At 42.9% G+C, this 19,259-nt stretch overlaps 1 protein-coding gene across 2 annotated transcripts in view; it reads left to right on the top strand.

Annotated features, from left to right (window-relative positions):
- The window catches only part of Wdr11 (WD repeat domain 11), a 44,826-nt gene that overhangs the window by 20,448 nt on the left and 5,119 nt on the right, over window positions 1-19,259 (top strand). For both annotated transcript variants that reach the window (XM_032892480.1, XM_032892481.1), the window contains exons 12-22: window positions 2,467-2,573; window positions 5,097-5,172; window positions 7,271-7,379; window positions 8,897-9,021; window positions 9,366-9,513; window positions 13,295-13,401; window positions 13,714-13,828; window positions 14,191-14,362; window positions 16,847-16,955; window positions 17,781-17,843; window positions 18,663-18,728. In XM_032892480.1, the coding sequence (XP_032748371.1) occupies window positions 2,467-2,573; window positions 5,097-5,172; window positions 7,271-7,379; window positions 8,897-9,021; window positions 9,366-9,513; window positions 13,295-13,401; window positions 13,714-13,828; window positions 14,191-14,362; window positions 16,847-16,955; window positions 17,781-17,843; window positions 18,663-18,728 (1,197 nt within the window). The remainder of the gene's footprint in view (window positions 1-2,466; window positions 2,574-5,096; window positions 5,173-7,270; window positions 7,380-8,896; window positions 9,022-9,365; window positions 9,514-13,294; window positions 13,402-13,713; window positions 13,829-14,190; window positions 14,363-16,846; window positions 16,956-17,780; window positions 17,844-18,662; window positions 18,729-19,259) is intronic.

Here is a 19,259-nt window from a genome sequence, read left to right as displayed (position 1 = left end):
GCAATGTGGAGCTCAGCCGTGTCTGACAGGAGGTTTTAATTCTTTTCTTCTGACAGATAACCCCTGCCTTATTTAATCTACTTTGAAATCCAGTTTGGTTTTACTTTATTTAAGAAGATATAAGCTGCTGCTGCCTTCCGTTCGAAAGCAACCTGCTCACACTGCCAGACTACAAATACAAATAACAGCCCTGCAGGTTCTGCTACAGCTCCGGGGCTGGGACCTCCAGTGAGCAGGGCAGACACTTCCTGAATCTGGGCTACACTGCTTAACAAAAGAGAGGTGCTAGGCAAGATATCATGGTGCTGTCCTTAAAAGGCACTTCAGGGTGCTGGGGAGTAGGTCATTGGTAGAGTTCTTATCTAGCACATTCGAGGCCCTGGGTTTAATCCCCAGCAACACATAATTGGCCTCTTGCCTCTTGTGCTATTACCTTGGTTGGTCAGGCTTAGGTCAAATGGCACAGTTTCCAGAGCTGGTCCCTGAGGTCAGAGTGTGTGCAGCTCACACACTCCTGTTGAGCTCTTTGCCATCTCTTTTGCAGTAGGTATTGCAAAATGCATGTTTTCTGAGAGAACGTAAGTTCCAGATGGACAGTAGGTATGTCTCCCTCATCCACAGCATCTCACATAGCCGCTGGCATGTATTGGGTACTCAATGGAGTCATTTTAAAAATAATGAAAAGCGGGAGGCAGGTGGCCAGTGCCCCGCTCCTGACGAGACCACACCGAGTTGAATTATGAATTAGTGAGTTGGTACTGCCAGCAGCAGGGCTGGGAAACGGTCTCAGGGAATCTCTAGGCAACACACGCTTGACGCTACCAGACTTTTAGACCAGATGTAGTGAGTGCCTCCTTTTACTCTAGAGATGGTGAGGACTTAGCTGCTGGGGAGAAGAGAAGAGAAAGAAGAGGGGAAAGACCTTGTCTAGAGATTGGCCCAGCTGTATGATCACACTGTGGGTGTATTTATTTAGAACAGATCTGATGAGGACAACCAGGCTTCAGTTAGTTCCTGGCTCACTGTGCCAACCATGAGTGTGATATCGGCTAGACCTCCTGGGTGCCCTCTGTACTGTTTCTGTGTAACTAGTGAGACTAAGGTGCAGAGGGTGAGTTCTGGAGTCAGCCTATCCCACTGTGTCTGGAGAACGAAGGTGAGAACTTGAGCTAGGAATGGAAATTCCCAAGTGTGCTAATTCCACGCAGCCATTAGTCTGGGTGCTGGGTACGGCTTTGTTTTGAAATGGTTGTAATCCTAACCACCACAGCTAGTGCTACTGCTTCAGATGCTGCTTTTGGCTCTCTGTGGATTGTGTTGTCCTTCTGCACAAAGAAAAGTACACGGGTACCCAGGAACCAATGAGGAAAACGCTTGTAGTTAACATAGCAGATGAGAGTTGACTGTGGTGTTTTCCCCCGGTAATCCCACAGTCAGTAGGCTGAGGCAGTTGAATAACCATGGGCTACATAGTATGTTTGAGGTCAGCCTGGAATACAGAGCAAGACTATCTCAAAAAGAAAGTAAATGACTGCAGGTAAGGGAAATGTCTGAGGGCCTTGAAAGCTGCAGACAGGAGCCTACATAGACACAGGAGATGATTGTACTGCTTGGGAAAAAAAAGCAAGACAGACAAAAAGAAGTACCTCATGCAAATCCTGTTATTGCATTAGAATTATTGTAGATCAGAGGTCAATAAACATTTTTCATAATGGATCCATAATAAAGTTTTGAGGCTTAAGAGTTTAGATCTTAAGCCTGTCAGAGCTGCCTTTCCCAGTCTGCCATTGTACTGTGAGAGCAGCCCTAGGCTGTACCATTCGCACTGCAAATAGCTGGCCTATAGGTCCTGATGAACAAATGTAACTGGGGCCCGGCTTTAGGCTTTGGTCTTAGCCAGCTTTACTCCAAGGAAGAAAATGTATCACCACTGACTGCTTGTCAGCCCCATGTGGACATGGCGTCCACACTGTCCTGTTGGGGTGGCCTCCACTCAGCCCATGGTTTTTCTCTGCATGGTGGAACATTTGTCTCCTCTTCCATCTGGAAGATGAAGGAAGGGTCTTTGCTCCATCACATTTTGCTCTAGTTTTGCAACTGGGAATTTTGATGACATCCCCAGCAGTCACTTTAAGGATTCATCTCTTGAATGTTTCTGTGCTGCTTGCTTTAAAGAGTTAGGTTCTTAAAAATTGCTATGAAGTGTTTTTCCTTAGCTAGATTTCAGCATCCATTTTAATGATGGCATGGATTCTGATAATTCTTTGTCATTACACTTGGATATAACATTTTAATTAGAACAAATTCCACACATGTCAGAGGATGCATTAATGTAGACTGAAAGGGTAAGAGTAGTATTTCAAGTTATATTATGTAATAAAATGGGGCCTTGGGAAAAACCCAATTTTTCAAATAAACTTTTCAAATGAGAAAAGATTGCAAAACTAAACTGTGTTTGCTTTCTAGGGGTATTGAATGGACAAGCTTGACCAGTTTCCTTTCTTTTGCTGCTTCAACCCCAAACAACATGGGGTTAGTAAGAAACGAACTTCAGCTGGTTGATCTCCCAACAGGTCCGTGTCTTACCTTCTGAAAGGTTGGAGTGGTATCTCATGCTGATGGGAGACACTGCTTGCATAAAATGTCCTCAGAGCATTTTCTTTCACCTTGGTGTGTGTTCTTACATCCTGTTTACTCTCTCTAGTTCTGTAATAATTGCCTAGAAAAACCACAGCATTGTTTCTATGTACACACCACTAGTGTAGCACAGGGTAAGTGGAAACCATTAGCTGAACTCACGGATGCACGACAAAAGAGGGGCCCAGTCTTCTTTTGCACGGTGTCTTATGTATAGAAGATTCATGTAGAGGCCAGAGGACAACTCTTGGGAGCCAGCCCTTTCCTTTAGCCATGTCAGCCCCTGGGGTTGAGGTCAGTGCAAGCAACTGCCCGCTGAGCCAGTTCCCTAGCTCTCTGCAAGATCATTTTTAAGCTTTCTCTGTAGTTGCAGATTTTGGCACCTCTGCTTAGAATTTGGACTATTGTAGGAAGCCTTCAAAAATTGTATAGCTTAGTGATGATGTTCAAATGTTCAAATCTAAAGCTTTTGATAGCTGTAGGCTGATTGAATTAGGGACCATATGAAGTCTTTGCAATAGCAAACATTCCAGGGGTAGGGGTGTAGCTTCAATCGTACAGTGCTTGCTTTAGCATGCGGAAGCCCTACGTTCTAACGCCAGCACCACACAAACTGGAAGTGATCCCAGCACTCAGGAGGAGGAAGATGCATCATACTCAGCTACATAACAAGTTCAAGGCCAGCCTAGGAAAGGCTGAGCCCAGGAGAGCCCTGACTCATAATTGAAAAAAGGGAGGATAGGTCCTTAGTCTGGGTAATCAGCGGATAACCCAAGTGGTAGAGGCAGAGAACTGACCCGCAAGGTGTTTTGCACACCTGTGTGTGCACACTCATGAAATCACAGACTCTAACTAATATAATAGAAAAGAAAGCACCCTGCTAACGTGTTTACAATTATTTACAATGTGAGACCTAACAAACTTCAGAATGAAGGACTTTATAATAATAGCACATGAATTTTAAAGGCAGTGATTTCAAATGTGAGTTTCTGCAAAATAATACCGTAGCTGAGCATGGTGGCAAATCTCACTGAGTTCCAGGCTAGCCAGAATTACACAGTGAGAGCCTGTCTCAGAACAAACAAAACAAACAAAACAAACAAAAAAACCCAACCAACCAATCAAGAAAACAAGAATAAAATCAATATATGCAGATGATTTTAAATAATAATAATAATGTGCAGGAGTAACAAGTGTTTGGTTGTTTTCTGTATGTAGGTGGTGTTAACTTAAAGAATCAGCCATGTGCACACTCCAGTGTTGCTATAACACCAGAAAGTGACCTGCCCAGGAACTGAAGTTCCTAGATTCTGGCTTTGCTAGCATACTGGCTCTGGCCTTCTCTCAAGCACTGTCATATTCCAGATGAGCAAGACTATAGTTAGTTAGTCACTTGTTTAAAAAATCCCCATTTCTTTTCTTCAGAAGGACTATTGTTTAATTTAGAATCTTTTCTTGCAGATTTCTTTTGTCTATAATAATCAGCAGTTGCTGATTTGCTGAAGAGAGAAATGTGAGCACTCAGATTGTAGGGTTTTGAACCTGGAAGCTCTGGAGCACTGGTTCTCAGCCTTCCTAAAGCTGCAGCTCTTTAATACAGTTCCTCATGCCGTGGTGACCTCAACCATAAAGTTATTTTATTGCTACCTCATACCTGTAATTTTGCTACTGTTAGGAATCGTAACGTAAATACCTGTGTTTTCCTGTGAAAAAGTCATTCTTGCCCGCAGGTCGAGGACCACTGTCGTAGAGGTTAGTACCAGCTGACTTAGAAAGGCCCGTGTTTGCACTTGCCGCCTGCGGGAGCAGGGTGTGTAGGTGTGTTCGGCCGTTGTTCTCTCTTTAATTCAGTGTAAATAAAAATCTCACAAAAATATTTAAATATGTTTGTTAAAGTGAAAGGTAGAATTTTTTTATTTATGAAAACTTCTCTTTTGGCACTTAACTAATACGGCATATAGTTATAACTCCCCAGTTTCACTTAGAAAGACTTTTTGGAAGTAATGTGCTCAGACATTTCATTTAATACTTTGCAAATAAAATAAGAAATCTTCAGTATTCATTTCAAAAGTTTTTTTTTTTTTCCTCCCAACTAATCGGTACTTGAAAACATGGGTGTGTCTTCTCTGACTTTAAATGCACAATGAGTCCCCGCTAGGCCACAGAGGCTCCAAAGTTGTAGACAGCAGTATCTCTTAAGGTTCTAAAATTGAATTACAGAATTGAAGAAACTAAATAACATTAAAATACCTTTTTATAAAATAGATATTTGAACATAAGTAATATATTTTTGTTTTCTTTCATATTTTAAGAATATTTCAAATTTCACTATTAGACCTGGCTTTGAAGCAAAGCCCTGAGTGACGGAGGCAGAGGGTGTGGCTGGCCGCATCAGGTGGTGGGGCTTCTTGCTCTTTTATGTGGTGCCTGTGATTCACCTTCTCATTTTTCAATTAAAGGGAGGAGCACTGCGTTCCGTGGTGACCGGGGCAATGATGAATCACCCATTGAAACGATCAAAGTGTCTCATTTGAAGTAAGTGCCATCCTATTACATCTACGGTTGTGTCTCAGGAGCATTGCACAGCTGCTTTTTTAACTTTTAAGAAAGTAGGGACATGCTAAATATTCCTGAAATCTGTTAGTGACAGCAGATAATTACAAGTGGCCATATCAAAAAGCAGAGCTTGACCACAGATGTGAGACAGCCTGGAGATGCTCTGTTCTCTTTGCTTCCCCCTCACCTCCCTTCCTGGTTTCTACTAATCCTACTTCACATGCATTTTCAATTGGAACAAAACATTCAAAAGACTATTGGAAACAAAGTGAACCTAAATTGTACATAAAGAAAGTGAGAGCTTTCACAATAATCCCATGCTCTAAAGGTCACAACACTCACAACAGTCTTTATCAGGAAAAACATATTTTATCAATTCATGAAACTGTCTATGCTGGCATCTGAAAGGAGATAACCTCAATGGAGAAAATGCTTCCACAAGATCCAGCTGAAGGGCGGATTCTTAATTAGTGATTGATGGGGAAGGGCCCAGCCCATTGTGGGTGGAGCCATCCCCTAGGCTAGAGGTCCTGGGTTCTATAAGAGAGCTAAGCAAGCCATGGGGAGCAAGCCAGTAAGCAGCATCCCTCCAAAACCTCTGCATCAGCTCCTGCCTGCAGGTTGTCCCCCACCCCTACTTGTTGCAGTTCCTGCCCTGACTTCCTTTGGTGATGAACATTGAGATGGAAGTGTGAACCAAACAAACCCTTTTCTCCCCACTCGTTTTTGATCATAGTGTTTCATCAGCGTGACAGAACCGTGACGAAGACATCTGGTGTCATTAATCTCATAATGTGTTAAATTCATCCCAATGTCATATTATTTTAGAAAACAGTTAAAAGGAATAGCAATATATTTTGGGATTTCATATCAATTTTAGAAGCAGCTTGTCAGTTTTACCCACAGCACCTTCCAGGGGTTTTGATCTGAGTATCAGTCTGGGAGAGAACAGACACTTGAGCAAATTTTGAAATCATGAATGTGGCACCTACCATTACCTATTTATGTCATCTCTGTCCAGAAATATATACTTTTCAGTATGGTATTGCATGCAGTATTATTGTATATCATTCAATTAAGTTCTTACATGTCATCAAGTTTTATATCTTCTATAATCAGTTGTAAGTGGATTTTATCTCAATTTTCAATATTATATACTGGAATTACAGTGAAGTTTCCGATGGTGACCTTGAAGCCTGTGACCATGCTGAGCTGAGTTATTCTAGTGATGTTTTTGTTAGTCTCTTACAAGTCTCTGTGTAAATAGTGTTTGCTTATAAAGACACTTCTGATCTTTCTCACTCATCTCCAGGCCATTTGCATCTTTTTTCTACTAAGTAGGGCTGCTGGTAACTGTTGATGCAGAAGCGAGAGCATTTCCTGCGACAAGGGCCTATACTTTTGATGTGCTGTATTTTCATATTAGTTCATGTCATCCTATCTTAACATTCCCTCAGCATATTTATATACTTGGTTCCTCCCTCCCTCCAGATACACCTTTCTGCTGTTTTCTAGTTCTTTGTAGGCAGAGAACATATTTTATGTTATTTCAGACTTTTGAGACTTAGCTGTGACTTGTCACATGACTCAGTATCTGATCTGTCTTAATGAATGTCCGCTGTGACTTGAAAAGCTGTTGTTATTACAGTCTTCTGTGAGTTGGTTGTACTTGGTTCCTAAGTCTGCTGTGTCTTTGCTAGTTCTGGGTTAAGTCATTCTGTGCACTTCCGAGAGGCGTGCGCTGACTTCCCTACCTTAGTTATGGCCTCGTTTAGTTTTCTTTTGAAGCACTCAAGTACTTGTGGTAGTTATTCTGTGGTTGTAATTAGGCACACATAAGATCAGTGTTCTGGTTTTTTTTTTTTTTTATCATTAGGAAAGATCTTTTCTCTTGAGTATTCATATTTAATGTAACTTTGAACATGACTTATAATGGGGTCTGAATGTTAGTTTAGTTGTTTATGCAAGGCATGTGCTGTCCGAGTCCCACCTTTCAACTCATTAACTAATGCATGGCAGTTTTTGTTGTTGTAAAAAGATCTTTTTGATAGATTTTAATTTTTGTTGTCTCTTTTAGACAGTATTTGGCAGTCGTTTTCAAAGATAAGCCCCTGGAATTATGGGATATTAGAACCTGTACTCTTCTCAGAGAAATGTCTAAGAGCTTCCCTGCTATAACTGCCTTGGTGAGTCATGCCGGCCCACGAGCCGATACTCCTGGTACTGAGCTGTGTGGTTGCTGCTTTTCCATAGCTTGAGTTAACATCATTCCTGCAATGTATTTTCTTGTTGAAATGTATTAATGTTTGGGTATCTTGAGGAACATAAATACATTTATGAAAGAAGGTAAGCTTTAATCATTCTAGAAGTAAAAAGACATAAAGTTGATCATAATATCTGGAATTAGTAATTTTAAAAAGTCATAGACATAAAGCCAGTGTCCAGTTGACAGAAGAAGAGGAAATGGATCACTGTCAGAAAGAGTTCAGAACAGACCTGTGAGTGTGTGGGATCCAAATGCACAAGGTAATCGTGTGCAAGTCAAAGAGAATAGTCCGACCATTTAGTAGTCAGGGTAAGGAAACAGTCTCATCTTTTATTTTTAAGTACACATACAAGTACACATTGTATGTTAAACACACACACACCCCTTCCCTTTTCCCTTGGACCTCTCACTAGTCCCTTTGTCCCTCTAGACAAAAGTTATTTGTCTTCTCTGTCTCCATCCTGCAGAAAGGAGCAGTTTATTCAGGAACCTTTCTTTCTGCATGCAAGCAGCAATCTCTCCTTTCTTTTCTTCTCTCTCTCCTTCTCAGCCCCTGAGCACAGTCCCTTATATCTTCCCTCAACTCTGCCTCCTCAGTCCAGACTGCGTAATCTCAGTTCATAGGTCCACGTCACATGGCCTGATCTTGCGTCATGGTGCACCTGCGCAGATCTCACAATGGATGTGGCTAGTTTCAAGTGTGTGAGGAAGTCAGGTGCTGTCATGAGACTTAGCTGCAGTCCCGGGCGCCATCCTGGGACTGCCGCCACACCTGCTCCCCACAGTTAGTCAACTTTAGTGAAGGAAAATAGAAACAATAAGAAACAGGGTGGTGTGTAAGACAGCACTGTTTCTGTAAATTAGATTCTCATGCGTATGAGAATTGACCACGCCCTGACATCCCAGCACTGCAAGGCAGGAGGAGGACATTTCCTACAGCTGAAGCGTGACAGAAGAAAGGAAGACTGTCCTAGAATATCCACGTGTGCAGTGACCACTGGACACGTAGCTCAGCACCCATGTGGTGGCTCACAACTCAGTCTGATCACGCATGTGGTCTGTAACATACACAAGCAAAACACACACATATAAATTAAACCTTAAAAAGGAACTTTTACATGAGACAATATTTGACTAAGCTCATTAGAATAGGTGGAGGCGTGAGAATAATCACGGAAGTGAGCGGCTGGCTGTGTGAGCGCCTATGCCTGAGGACGGGCCTGATGGGCAAGCTCGATTCTCTCATCCTACGTGGGTGGGAGTGCACAGGACTACAGTGGGATTCGAGAAAACATGAAAACTTAATCCTAGACAGTTGCCTGTAAATGATGTCCTTGCTTGAAAGCCAATTGTGTGCTGATCATAAGTAGCTGTGCCTGGCTACTCTAAGCAGACTTTGGTGGAAGGGAGCCTGGCATGTCTGTCTGTGCTGTGCAGGAGTGGTCACCGTCTCACAACCTGAAGAGCCTGAGAAAGAAGCAGCTAGCCACCCGGGAGGCCATGGCCCGCCAGACTGTGGTCTCGGATGCAGAGCTGGGAGCCGTTGAATCATCTGTGATCAGGTACGAGGCCCTGCCCCTGTTGGTGCACCTTTGTGCTGCCTGTGTCCTGGCAGAGAACCTGGCAGGCCCAGACGACTGAAGCACAGTTGCTGTCCCTGTGCTCAGTGTTGTCAGTAAAACGCAGAGCTGCTGACCTGTCAGCGGCCCCGAGTGTGATCAAGTCAGCACCTTTAGCTGAAACAAACGAGCTCTGATGTGGGCAGAGACAGTCACCTCCCCAGAAAATGTCCTGGGAACACTCAAGAGGGGTTTAAATGCTCTTGGACCTCCTGTAAATGCATCTAAACAGTGGGTAGTAATGGGTGTCACCCTAGGGAAAACTTATCTTTCTTCTCTGCCTTAAGTTTATTACAGGAGGCAGAAAGTAAGTCTGAACTCAGTCAGAACATCTCCGCTCGGGAACATTTTGTGTTCACTGACAACGATGGCCAAGTTTATCATCTCACTGTCGAAGGAAATTCTGTGAAAGACAGTGCTCGGATTCCACCAGATGTGAGTGTCATCCTCAGGACACCTCTGTCAGGAGTGTGACCAGGGATCTCGTTTATCCATATCCAGTGAAGACATAGTTAAGCCTAATACAATAAATGTTACTATTCAGGGAGAGGTTACTGCAGACTAACTTGGTCCATACCAAGTTCATATACTGCAGAGTGACATAGCCACCGTGATCCTAGACCGCATGTGTGGTCCCGTCTTACCACCATGGCACGCCATAGGAGTTACCTGTTTGCTTATGAAACTGAGGACAGGAAGGTTCATGGCTGTCATGGCAGCTGTCCTATTTCTAGTCTGAACATTTCCATTGGTTAGTTTGAAATAATTCTAATACGATTGTGAGTATAGTGGTATTAATATTTACTCATTTGTAGGTGTCTTATTTTGGCTTTGTAGAATCAATTGTAGTTAATAATTGACATCAGCACACATCTTACAGATTGCTCTTAATAAATGAATTAATAAACCATTAACTAATATATATTATAATTAAATGGAGGCATTAAAGGGGATTTCAAACAATGCATATTTAAGGTTTCATCTAAGAATAGATGTTCTAATAGAAAACCTATTAAAAGTGTCTCAGTAAGGATCTTGACTAGCTGAGGTCATTTAAAGTTAAATGGGCCAGAGAGACATCTCAGTGAGGGTCTCTGTTGCTATGTGATAAATGCCATGGCTGTATCTGAGGGAGGAAAGGACTTGTGTCGTCCTATGCCTCTCAAGTCACACTCAGTATTACCACTGAGGGAAGTCAGGGCAAGAGCCGAAGCAGAGGCCGTGAAGGAATGTTGCTTATTAGCTGCTCCCTGTGACGTGCTCTGCCTGCATCCTTACACAACCCAGGACCTCCTGGCCAGGGATGGCACTGCTCACAGTGGGACATACCACGTCAATAAAGAAAATTTATAACAGGCAGCCTGCTGGAGCCATGTTTTCAGTTGAGGTTCCCTCTTCCCAGAGGACCCTCTCCTGTGTTTACACAAAAGCTGGCCATCATGTTTCTCCGCTCCAAGGTGGTGCTGTCAAGAAGCTTTTTAAAGTTAAAGCTGTGGGTTGTCAGAGCCAAGTGCTTCTTCAAGTACTCCTTGTGTCACCTCCCATCTTGGCAACCGAGTTCTCAAGTGAGTGAGTTAGGAGAGCTAGGTCACATGGCCTACTTTCAGAAATGATGCCCTGTCACATTTACAGTCTGCTGTTGGTCCTTGGATCAGTCCTACTTTACTGTGGGAAGTGGCTCCTGGGGCCTTTGAAAGGATGAGGGTTCTTTAGAGGTTAGCTACCAAGTGCTCCTGTTAACACAGAATTGAAGGCGTTCATTTAAAACCATTATTCTAAAGTCAAAGTTAATATCATAATCTTCATACCGTAGCATAGAATAAGTCATATCTAGGACTTAGTAGTAACTATTTTTGAGGACATCTGATATTGCTTACATTTTCAATATGGATGTGGGAAATTGATGTTTGATGTTTATAATAGGAAAGTAACTCTAAATGTATACCAAGAAATGCTGCTAAAGGTTGGGACCCCATTGTCCACCCTTAGCCTCCACATAGCTCCTCTTGTAGGAAGATGTCCTCTGGGCTCTTACAGAGTCACCTACTAATAGTTTGCTCTCTTCACTTTCCAGTTGCTTCACACTGAGGTTAGAACACAACACCAGTCCTTCCAACTAAACCAAAGAAAAAGCTTTGAACTTTGGCCATGAGTATTCGTTTCTTAATTTATTACATTATTATTTACAGTGTCTTGTTGTAGTCACAGGACAACTTGTAGCACTCACTCCTTTCTTTCCACCATATGGATCCCAGGTATAAAACTTGGATTGGCAGGCTTGGTGGCTTTCCCATCCAGGCACTGATCTCTGGACATGGGTACTCTTATAAATGCCTTCGGAGGCAGCCACGGCACACAGTCAGGAGGTGGCACTTCTGTTCTGTGGGGTCTTAAAGTGAGGGCACAAAGACTCTCTTTACTCTGCTAAATTCTTTTGTTTCAAATGAATCAAGTCTTTGAAGAAATGTGACTGTTAGTAAGCTGCGTCCAGTGGGACTGGCTTATGTTTAAGGGAGGATGGATATCTATATACTGTGTGAGAACTGGTTTTGGTTTGTTGTTCTTTCTGAAGCTGACATTTTTCCAGTGGCTATAATATAGTATGTAGAAGAAAGGGTGTTTGTTTGTTTGTTTGTTTGTTTGTTTCAACCCACTATTTTCTTTATTGTTCTTTCAAATGCAAGGCTCTAAACACTAATTTTGAGCTGAAATTTTCATTCTGGAAGTTGGCCCCCAAACTGTGAAGTATATAGAATGGTAAAAGGAGAAAGCTCAGCATGTTTTAAACTGTGTGTATCCATGGTGACTGCCTTCATCTTGGAAATGGAGAGAATCCTGCCTGGCATGCGGGCAGCACAGCAGCTGCAGCAGTGAGCAAGGAGCACCACAGAGAGTAGAGGGACCCACAGGGGATGCACAGCAGGCCCTGCAGAAGCACCTCTCCATCCCCAAGGGCTCTACTCCCTCAGCCCTGCAGGAGGGCGTCTGCATGTCCACACAGTTGCATTAACACAGCAACACTAATTTGTAGATTAATTTAATATAATCTCATTTTTAAGTGTGAAAAGAAAACTAAGGTTAAAAATGTGAACGTATTCAAGACAAAGTAAACTTAAAGGCAAACTCTTCTTAAACATCCCATTCAAATTTCAGAAAAATGGAACTAAGATCTGAGAGCATTGCACAGAGTCTCATGTACTTAGTGTAAGTTTTGTTGTTGTTGTTGTTGTTAAGTTTATTGCAATATTGAGGTTTTTTTTTTTTACTCTGTTAGGCCTTTTATTTGTTTGTTTGTTTGTTTGTTTGTTTTAGTTTTGGGATATTACCAGGATTGTGTAGTATTTAGAGAGGCAGTTGGTAATTTTGTCAACCATTGGCACAATCTTGGCCTAACTGTAGAGACCCTCTTGAATATTTTCATTGTTCTGTAATTACAAAGCAAGGTTTCTTTTCATGAGTGGAGAGACAGTGAGTAGCAGCATTATTTAATTCTGACGTGAACTGTGTTTACAGTGTGGCAGACATTGCTTCTCAAGCTTTAGCTTTATAGATTTATACCAGCACCTGACTCCACCAACAGTAGGCCCAGGACACAGAAGGGTTAAGTAGACACGCCCTGTCAAGAGCTGGGACACAAGCCTGGCAGCGTGGTCTGATGCCAGAGTATAAGCACTTGGGCCCCAACCCACCCAGCAACTCTGCTGGATGGCCTGTTCTCCCTCTACACTCCCCTCTCACAATAGCGTGTCAGCAAAGTTCTCAGTCTTTTTTTCCTGTAGAGAAACCATTACATAGCTAGTTATGAGGGTCATTGAGTTTCCCTTGGAGTAAATTTATTAACCTTTAATAAAGAGATAATTAGAGATGGTGCTCTAGACTGCAGTTTTTTGTTTTGGGGTATTTTGTTTTATTTTTGCCTTTCTGGAATTTTCCTTTTCCTAAAGCATTTCTTCCTAAAAGACATGTCTTCTCTGTAGCAGTAGTTTAGATGACTGAATGTCCATCAAACTGAAATATCCTGTTTCAGCACAGTTGACCTGATATGCTGAGGCTCTTTCAGAGTTGAAAGTTTTAGTATATGATGGCAGGCACGCTAAAGTGAGCATTTATAAGTAATGTTTTTATTACTTCACTGTGATCATTGCAGGGAAACGTTCTGTCCTCGTGATGACTCAGCAGAGAAGTTCATGGGTGGTTTTGTTGCTCTTGCTTCTAGGGTAGCATGGGCAGCATTACCTGCATCGCTTGGAAAGGGGATACATTAGTGCTTGGAGATATGGATGGAAATTTAAACTTCTGGGATTTGAAAGGCAGAGTATCCAGGTAAGAGCCAAGAGAAACCTTTGTTCAGTTGTAAATAGGACCAGTAAGCATGAGTGGGAATTGGAGCTTTGACACCTGACCTTTGGAGGAAGACTGACTGGTCATGAGCCAGCTCTGGTCAGTCACAGAGACCCTGGTTCAGCCCTGCAGAGGCCCTGGGGTCTTCCCCAGCAGATATTGATGCAGCCCTACCTGTCAAAAGTGACTCCCGAGAATGTGAAGTGCTACTCCCATCCCACACCTGATCATAAGTAGTGCACACACTGAGTGTCATTTTATGTCCTGTTGGTATTTTTATTTCTTTGTCCTCAGAGGAATACCCACACACAGAAGTTGGGTGAGGAAGATTCGCTTTGCCCCCGGCAAGGGAAACCAGAAGCTAATAGCAATGTATAACGATGGCGCTGAAGTGTGGGATACCAAAGAGGTAGGCGCAGCTCTGCAGCCTGCCAGTGGATCGAGGGGAGCAGTCAGCCCAGGAACTGGCTGTCTTTCCCACTCTGTCTGAAAGTACAGTCTCCAGCAAGTATGTCCAGCTCCTTATGAGAAATTATTTGTTAGAGAACTTTGCTCTCAGAGTATTCTGTTGTAAGCGAGACAGCGTGGCAGATAATTGGTGGACTCTTCGGTGTCATCGCTGTGGTTGAGGCCTGTAGAGTAGTCTGCATGTGGGGATGGGCTGCTAGCGGCTGTTCATTTGCAGATATACTCTGGGCCTCTGTCACCCAGTCTCTGACCATTTAATCCAGAATGGTAAACAGCTTTATTTTCTGTCACTCATTCTCACAGGTTCAGATGGTGAGCAGTTTAAGAAGTGGAAGGAATGTGACCTTTCGGATTTTGGATGTGGACTGGTGCACGTCAGATAAGGTGATCTTGGCATCTGATGACGGGTGCATCCGAGTCCTGGAGATGTCCATGAAGTCTACGTGTTTCAGGATGGATGAGCAGGAGTTAGTAGGTAAGGCACACTCCTGAGAGGGACTCCTGAGAGGGAGCTTGCTGCCACAGGGTGTGATCCTCTGCAGAGACAGCAGCTGCCGCTTCATTTCAGAGAACTCTTGGAAAGCAAGCGTGAATCGACTCACTTTTCCGTAATAAGCTTCACGCATCCCACTGTGTATCAGGGAAATCCACTGTGCACTGTGACATTTGAGGCCTGTCTGACCAATGTGATCATCCAAAGCTAAACTGGGTACTTGTGTGATTGTTTTGAGGAGTGTTTGGTTTTGTTTGGTTTTAAAATATAGTTTAAAGAAAAAAGACCTCCGTGCATGACTTCTTTTTCCTAAAGAAGAGGTGAGAAGATCGTAAGCATTCCCACCCAGTGGCTTACTCAGAGTGGTTCTGATCCTCCTGTCTCCAAGTGTCCTCTGGGCGTATCCTCCATGACACTCCTGGTGACCATTTGCAGAGAATGTCTTGAGAGCCTCGTTTACTCATTTGCTGATTCAGTTCCGCCTGTGCTTGGCAGAGGCGATTGCTGTTTGGCACCTGAGAGACTGGGGTGTTGTAAGCTGCTCCCTACGCCCCCCTGGAGTGGCCGGCGCCCTGCTGCTGGTGGTGGGTGCTGAACCTTTCCTGTGCTGTGCTTGTCACTTCTCTGCGGCCATGGCAGCCCTCAGGGGAAGTGGAAGCAGCTTGTTGCATTCCCATTCCCATACTCGATCTTGAGTCATCTGTCAGCTCTGAGAGGTGTCAGGACCTCCTCACCGAGGCAGGCAAACACTTTAAACTGAATGACCAAGGAACTTGAGGGAATGTCAGAGGGATGTTTAAAAAACAAAACAAAGCAAAAACAATTGCTAGTTCTAGGTTAAGAAGTAGATAAGTGCAATCTAAGTATTTGAAGTTTTTTTTTCTTTTGATTTATAATTTGAATCTAAAAAGCTCTATCATCACTTGAATGAGTTCTAAACTAAACTGATTACAGAACTGGAGTCCATCATGTTGATCTTTTATACTGTAGCTGTGGACCAGGGTTTACATCATACTTAAAATTTGTACTTATATTAAGAAAAGAAGTACAAATGTTCAGTCTCTAGTGATACTGGCTGAACCAGAAAAATAGAATGTTAAAATAGTGATGGTGTTTTAGGGCTTTTATTGAGTCAGCAGTGAAGCTCTGAGGTGTGGAAGAGTAGTAGTAAGCCTTTCTCACCCTGTCTGCCTCTCAGGTTGAGAAGCCTGTACACAAGTTATCCCGTTTAATTTTTTTTTTTTTTTTTTTTTTTTTTTTTTGGTTTTTTTTTTTTGTGCTGGGGACCGAGCCCAGGGCCTTGCGCTTCCTAGGCAAGCGCTCTACCACTGAGCTAAATCCTCAACCCCTTCCGTTTAATTTTTTGACACATAGAATCATATTTGCTAAACAACATTGCTTCTATTAACTTACATATATAAAAATTATCATTTCAGGTATACTCTTTATTAATAATTACTATTGATATTTTTATCTTTTTAAAGAAGTTCTTAAGATCTTGTTGGTATTACAAAGTAAGTTGGGACAGCTGTAATTCAGAGGACAGCTTTTCGGCAGAAATATTTGAGCCCTGTTTGGATTTTGTAATGTTTCATGTGAGCAATAGCTATGCGTCTGAGTCCCTCCAGTTCTACTCCAAAGTGACCTAAGGACCAAGTCAACTATCAGGACTTGTTAAGTCATTCATTCTGTCTTCGCATTAGCCACCTTTCAGGTGCTCAGTGACTACACATGTAACTCGTAGGTATCCTGCATATCAGATGGCACAGTCTCTCATACATTTGGGCCATTTTAGCTCACTGTATCTGTTCAAGGGACAGGAAGGAAAGGCTCCATGGGAGCTGGAAAGGACCAGGGAGTGAAAGCCAATGGGCCCTGGGCAGTGGGTCAAAGGTGGGGAACCCAGTGGAGAGAGATGCTGACCTTGGCTGGCAGGCAGTAGCGCCTTTGGTCCTGTTTCTTTCCACCGGAATGTATTAGAAACAGCTGGCTCTTGCTCGTTTCGTAGTGTCCTGCCTGTAGGAAGTTATCCCTGTGTCCAAAAGACTTCATAAAAAGCCTCCTGGGAGTGCCAGACGTCAGAGGGCCCCCAACCCCTTCCTAAAGGGTGGGTGGACCATGTTAGTTTAATAGTCTCAGAAAAACAGATGCAGTGGTAAAAGTATTGCAGGTAAATGCAATTGCTTTTAATTCTCTTTAAACGAACTTTGTGTGTGTTGGGTCATGACGTCGAGCCTCTCATTCACAGTGCAGAGCTTTGTCCATCACAGATCCCTCACTTTAAAAGGGAGAAAGAGGATGTACTAATCGATCACACCAAGTGCAGAGAATCTCTACTCTGGAGTAGACTCCCGGTCACACTGGGTTTAGGCGTTGCTCTCTGCTGACTGCCATGTAATCAGTCTGTAGCTGAGACGTTGTTGAGGTATAAAGTTCGTTTTATTGAGAAGCTCCTTTGCTGTCTAGAGCCAGTGTGGTGCCCATACCTCCTTGTTCCAAGGGCCGCCCTTGCCTTGAAAGCCTTCCTACTACACCAGCCTTGGAATGGACGATATTCTCTGGACATTTCTCACATGTAAGTTGCTTCGGTTTTGATTTGCTTGCATAATTTTCTCAGGGATCGCAGTCCAGAAAAGAAGGAAGCCTTAAAACCAATCCAAGCAAAGGCAAAGACACTAAGGATTTTTTTCTGCCCCTGTCTGCACCACTGTGAGGCCTCTGTGGAAGAATGGGTCAGTGAGGAGCTGCAGGGTCATAGGATGCTCTCAGGGCTGGGTAGTCATCACACAGGTGCATCATCGTAGAGGGAAAGAATGAATGTGCAGACGGCCGAGAGATGCTGGAGGCTCAAGGACAGGCAGAGTCAGAAGTGTGTTATAAGTCAGTGTCTACCACACTTCAAAAAAGCCATCACAGAAACACAGTAGCAATTATTAATTAATTCTACAGTTACTGAACTTATTCTATGTGATGTACAGGTTGGTGTGGGATGAGAGTTTTGTTGTGGTTGTTAATTTTAAGGCAATAAATATCTGTTGCCTAAGAACTACCATGCCCATTCTATAGAGAGGAGGGAATGAATCACTGGTCATTGTTCATTGTAGGCTCTTTGTTCAAAGCAATCCAGACCTGATAGTTCTTAGAGCCAGCGAACCCATTTTCTCCTCTTTTGGAGACCTGAGGTTTTCTTTATTCATTTCCTTGTTTCTATTCAGTAATGCGAAGTCAGCCAAGGAAACGGTCAGTGAGTCTCAGACTCATGGTTACTACTTTGATCTGTAGCCAGATTTTTAACCAGAGGGTATAAAAAGGTTAAGTTCTTATTAATTCAACTTCTTTCAGTAAAGAAATACAAGTAATTGCAGAGACAATGAATGATTCAGACTTTTTTTTTGCGCAGTGATTATCCAGAAAATGAAGAAATAAAGACTCTCCTTCAAGAACAGTTGTATGCATTGTCTAAGTAAGTAACTGTGTTTCATAGAAGGTAAGAACACCGGAAAGTAACACACATAACTGACTTTTTAAAACCAAACGTTATTTTTCTAAGTGTTAGTGGCCCACAGTCCATCCCTTGACATAGGTTTGTTCTTCTTTGTAGCCTAGTTTGCTAGAAGGACTGTCTTAATCATCTCACAGAGAGGGTATTGGTCTCCATCCAGTTTCCAGCTCTGACACAGTAGAAGCTCTATGTAGTGAGGCTCCATTGTGAGCGTCTCATGGAGCTGTGCTAGAGGACATAGGCAGGTGACTCTGAAACAGCCTGTGCCAGGTCTGTGAGTGCACAATTCTGGCTAAGAAGTTGATGTTTCTTAGAGCCATGAGCATTTAAAAGTAAATACTAAGAATGATATAGCAAGGGGAGGAGAAAAATAGGGGTCTACATGAAGTTCTTGGTTCTCTAGAGCATGTTTTTGCAATCTGGACTCTGCCACATATTATAACCATCGTTATCATCGTCATTGTCGTCATCATCATCATAATCTTGAAAAAGTTATACTACCTGGCTAATGACAGTTTCAAATAATTGATCACTTTTCTCCAGTTTCCAAAATTTAGCATTTGTATTTAATTGGGAAACTGTAGGCTTTAAGAAGGCTGTCGATAATGACATGCTTATTCTTGTAGTCAGGTAAACTTTGCAAGACTACACAGCAGAGGTGATTGTGAAGTTGGGAGCCAAGACCAAGTAACTGCTCCTGTAACTTGTATTGTTACTTCTCTTTGCTTTTTGTTTGGCTGGAAATGTTTGTCCTACCTTTGTCTGGGTTCCTGTCTGCAGCGACATAAAGAAACTCCTGCTTGATCCTGAATTCACTCTCCTGCAGAGGTGTCTGCTCGTTTCCAGGTAATGTTCTCGGATATGGAATGCTGAATTTAACGATAATTTCAGGTTAACTCGTTTTATTGAGGCTTTGTAAAAGTTAGAACTAAACATGATTTGAAACTCTAAGCTCCTCTTTTAGATGTGACTTACAGTCTGGTTTACGAGCACTAATATAACCCAGCAAGTCCAGCTACATCTCAGATGAGATCTGGGCTTTCTGTGCCGCAAGGCCTTCACCTATAGGCAGCTTTTAAAATAAGAGCTGCAAACTGTGTATTTATAAACATGCTGATAGCCATACTTACCCAGTGCTCAGCAGAGTCGTGAAGACATTTCCCGCCATGTTCCAGAGAACAAGTAGCAGATTGTTTTGACACTTTATCCAGAAACTCTTACTGTGAAGCTGATGCCCAAACACAATGCTATTGGCAAACCAGGCCTATAGAGCTGTTGGATGTGAAGGGCTCTGTGTGGTCAGGCCTTGTGCTCTTGGGAACCCAGTAACTAGGCTAGAGGGCTCACTGCTTTGTGATTTCCCTGGCGCACTCTGAA

The sequence above is a fragment of the Rattus rattus genome, chromosome 2 (assembly GCF_011064425.1).
Source record: "Rattus rattus isolate New Zealand chromosome 2, Rrattus_CSIRO_v1, whole genome shotgun sequence".
Classification (NCBI taxonomy): domain Eukaryota; kingdom Metazoa; phylum Chordata; class Mammalia; order Rodentia; family Muridae; genus Rattus; species Rattus rattus.
The sequence above is the reverse complement of the archived record's forward strand: the minus strand, read 5'-3'. Positions and strand labels throughout refer to the sequence as shown.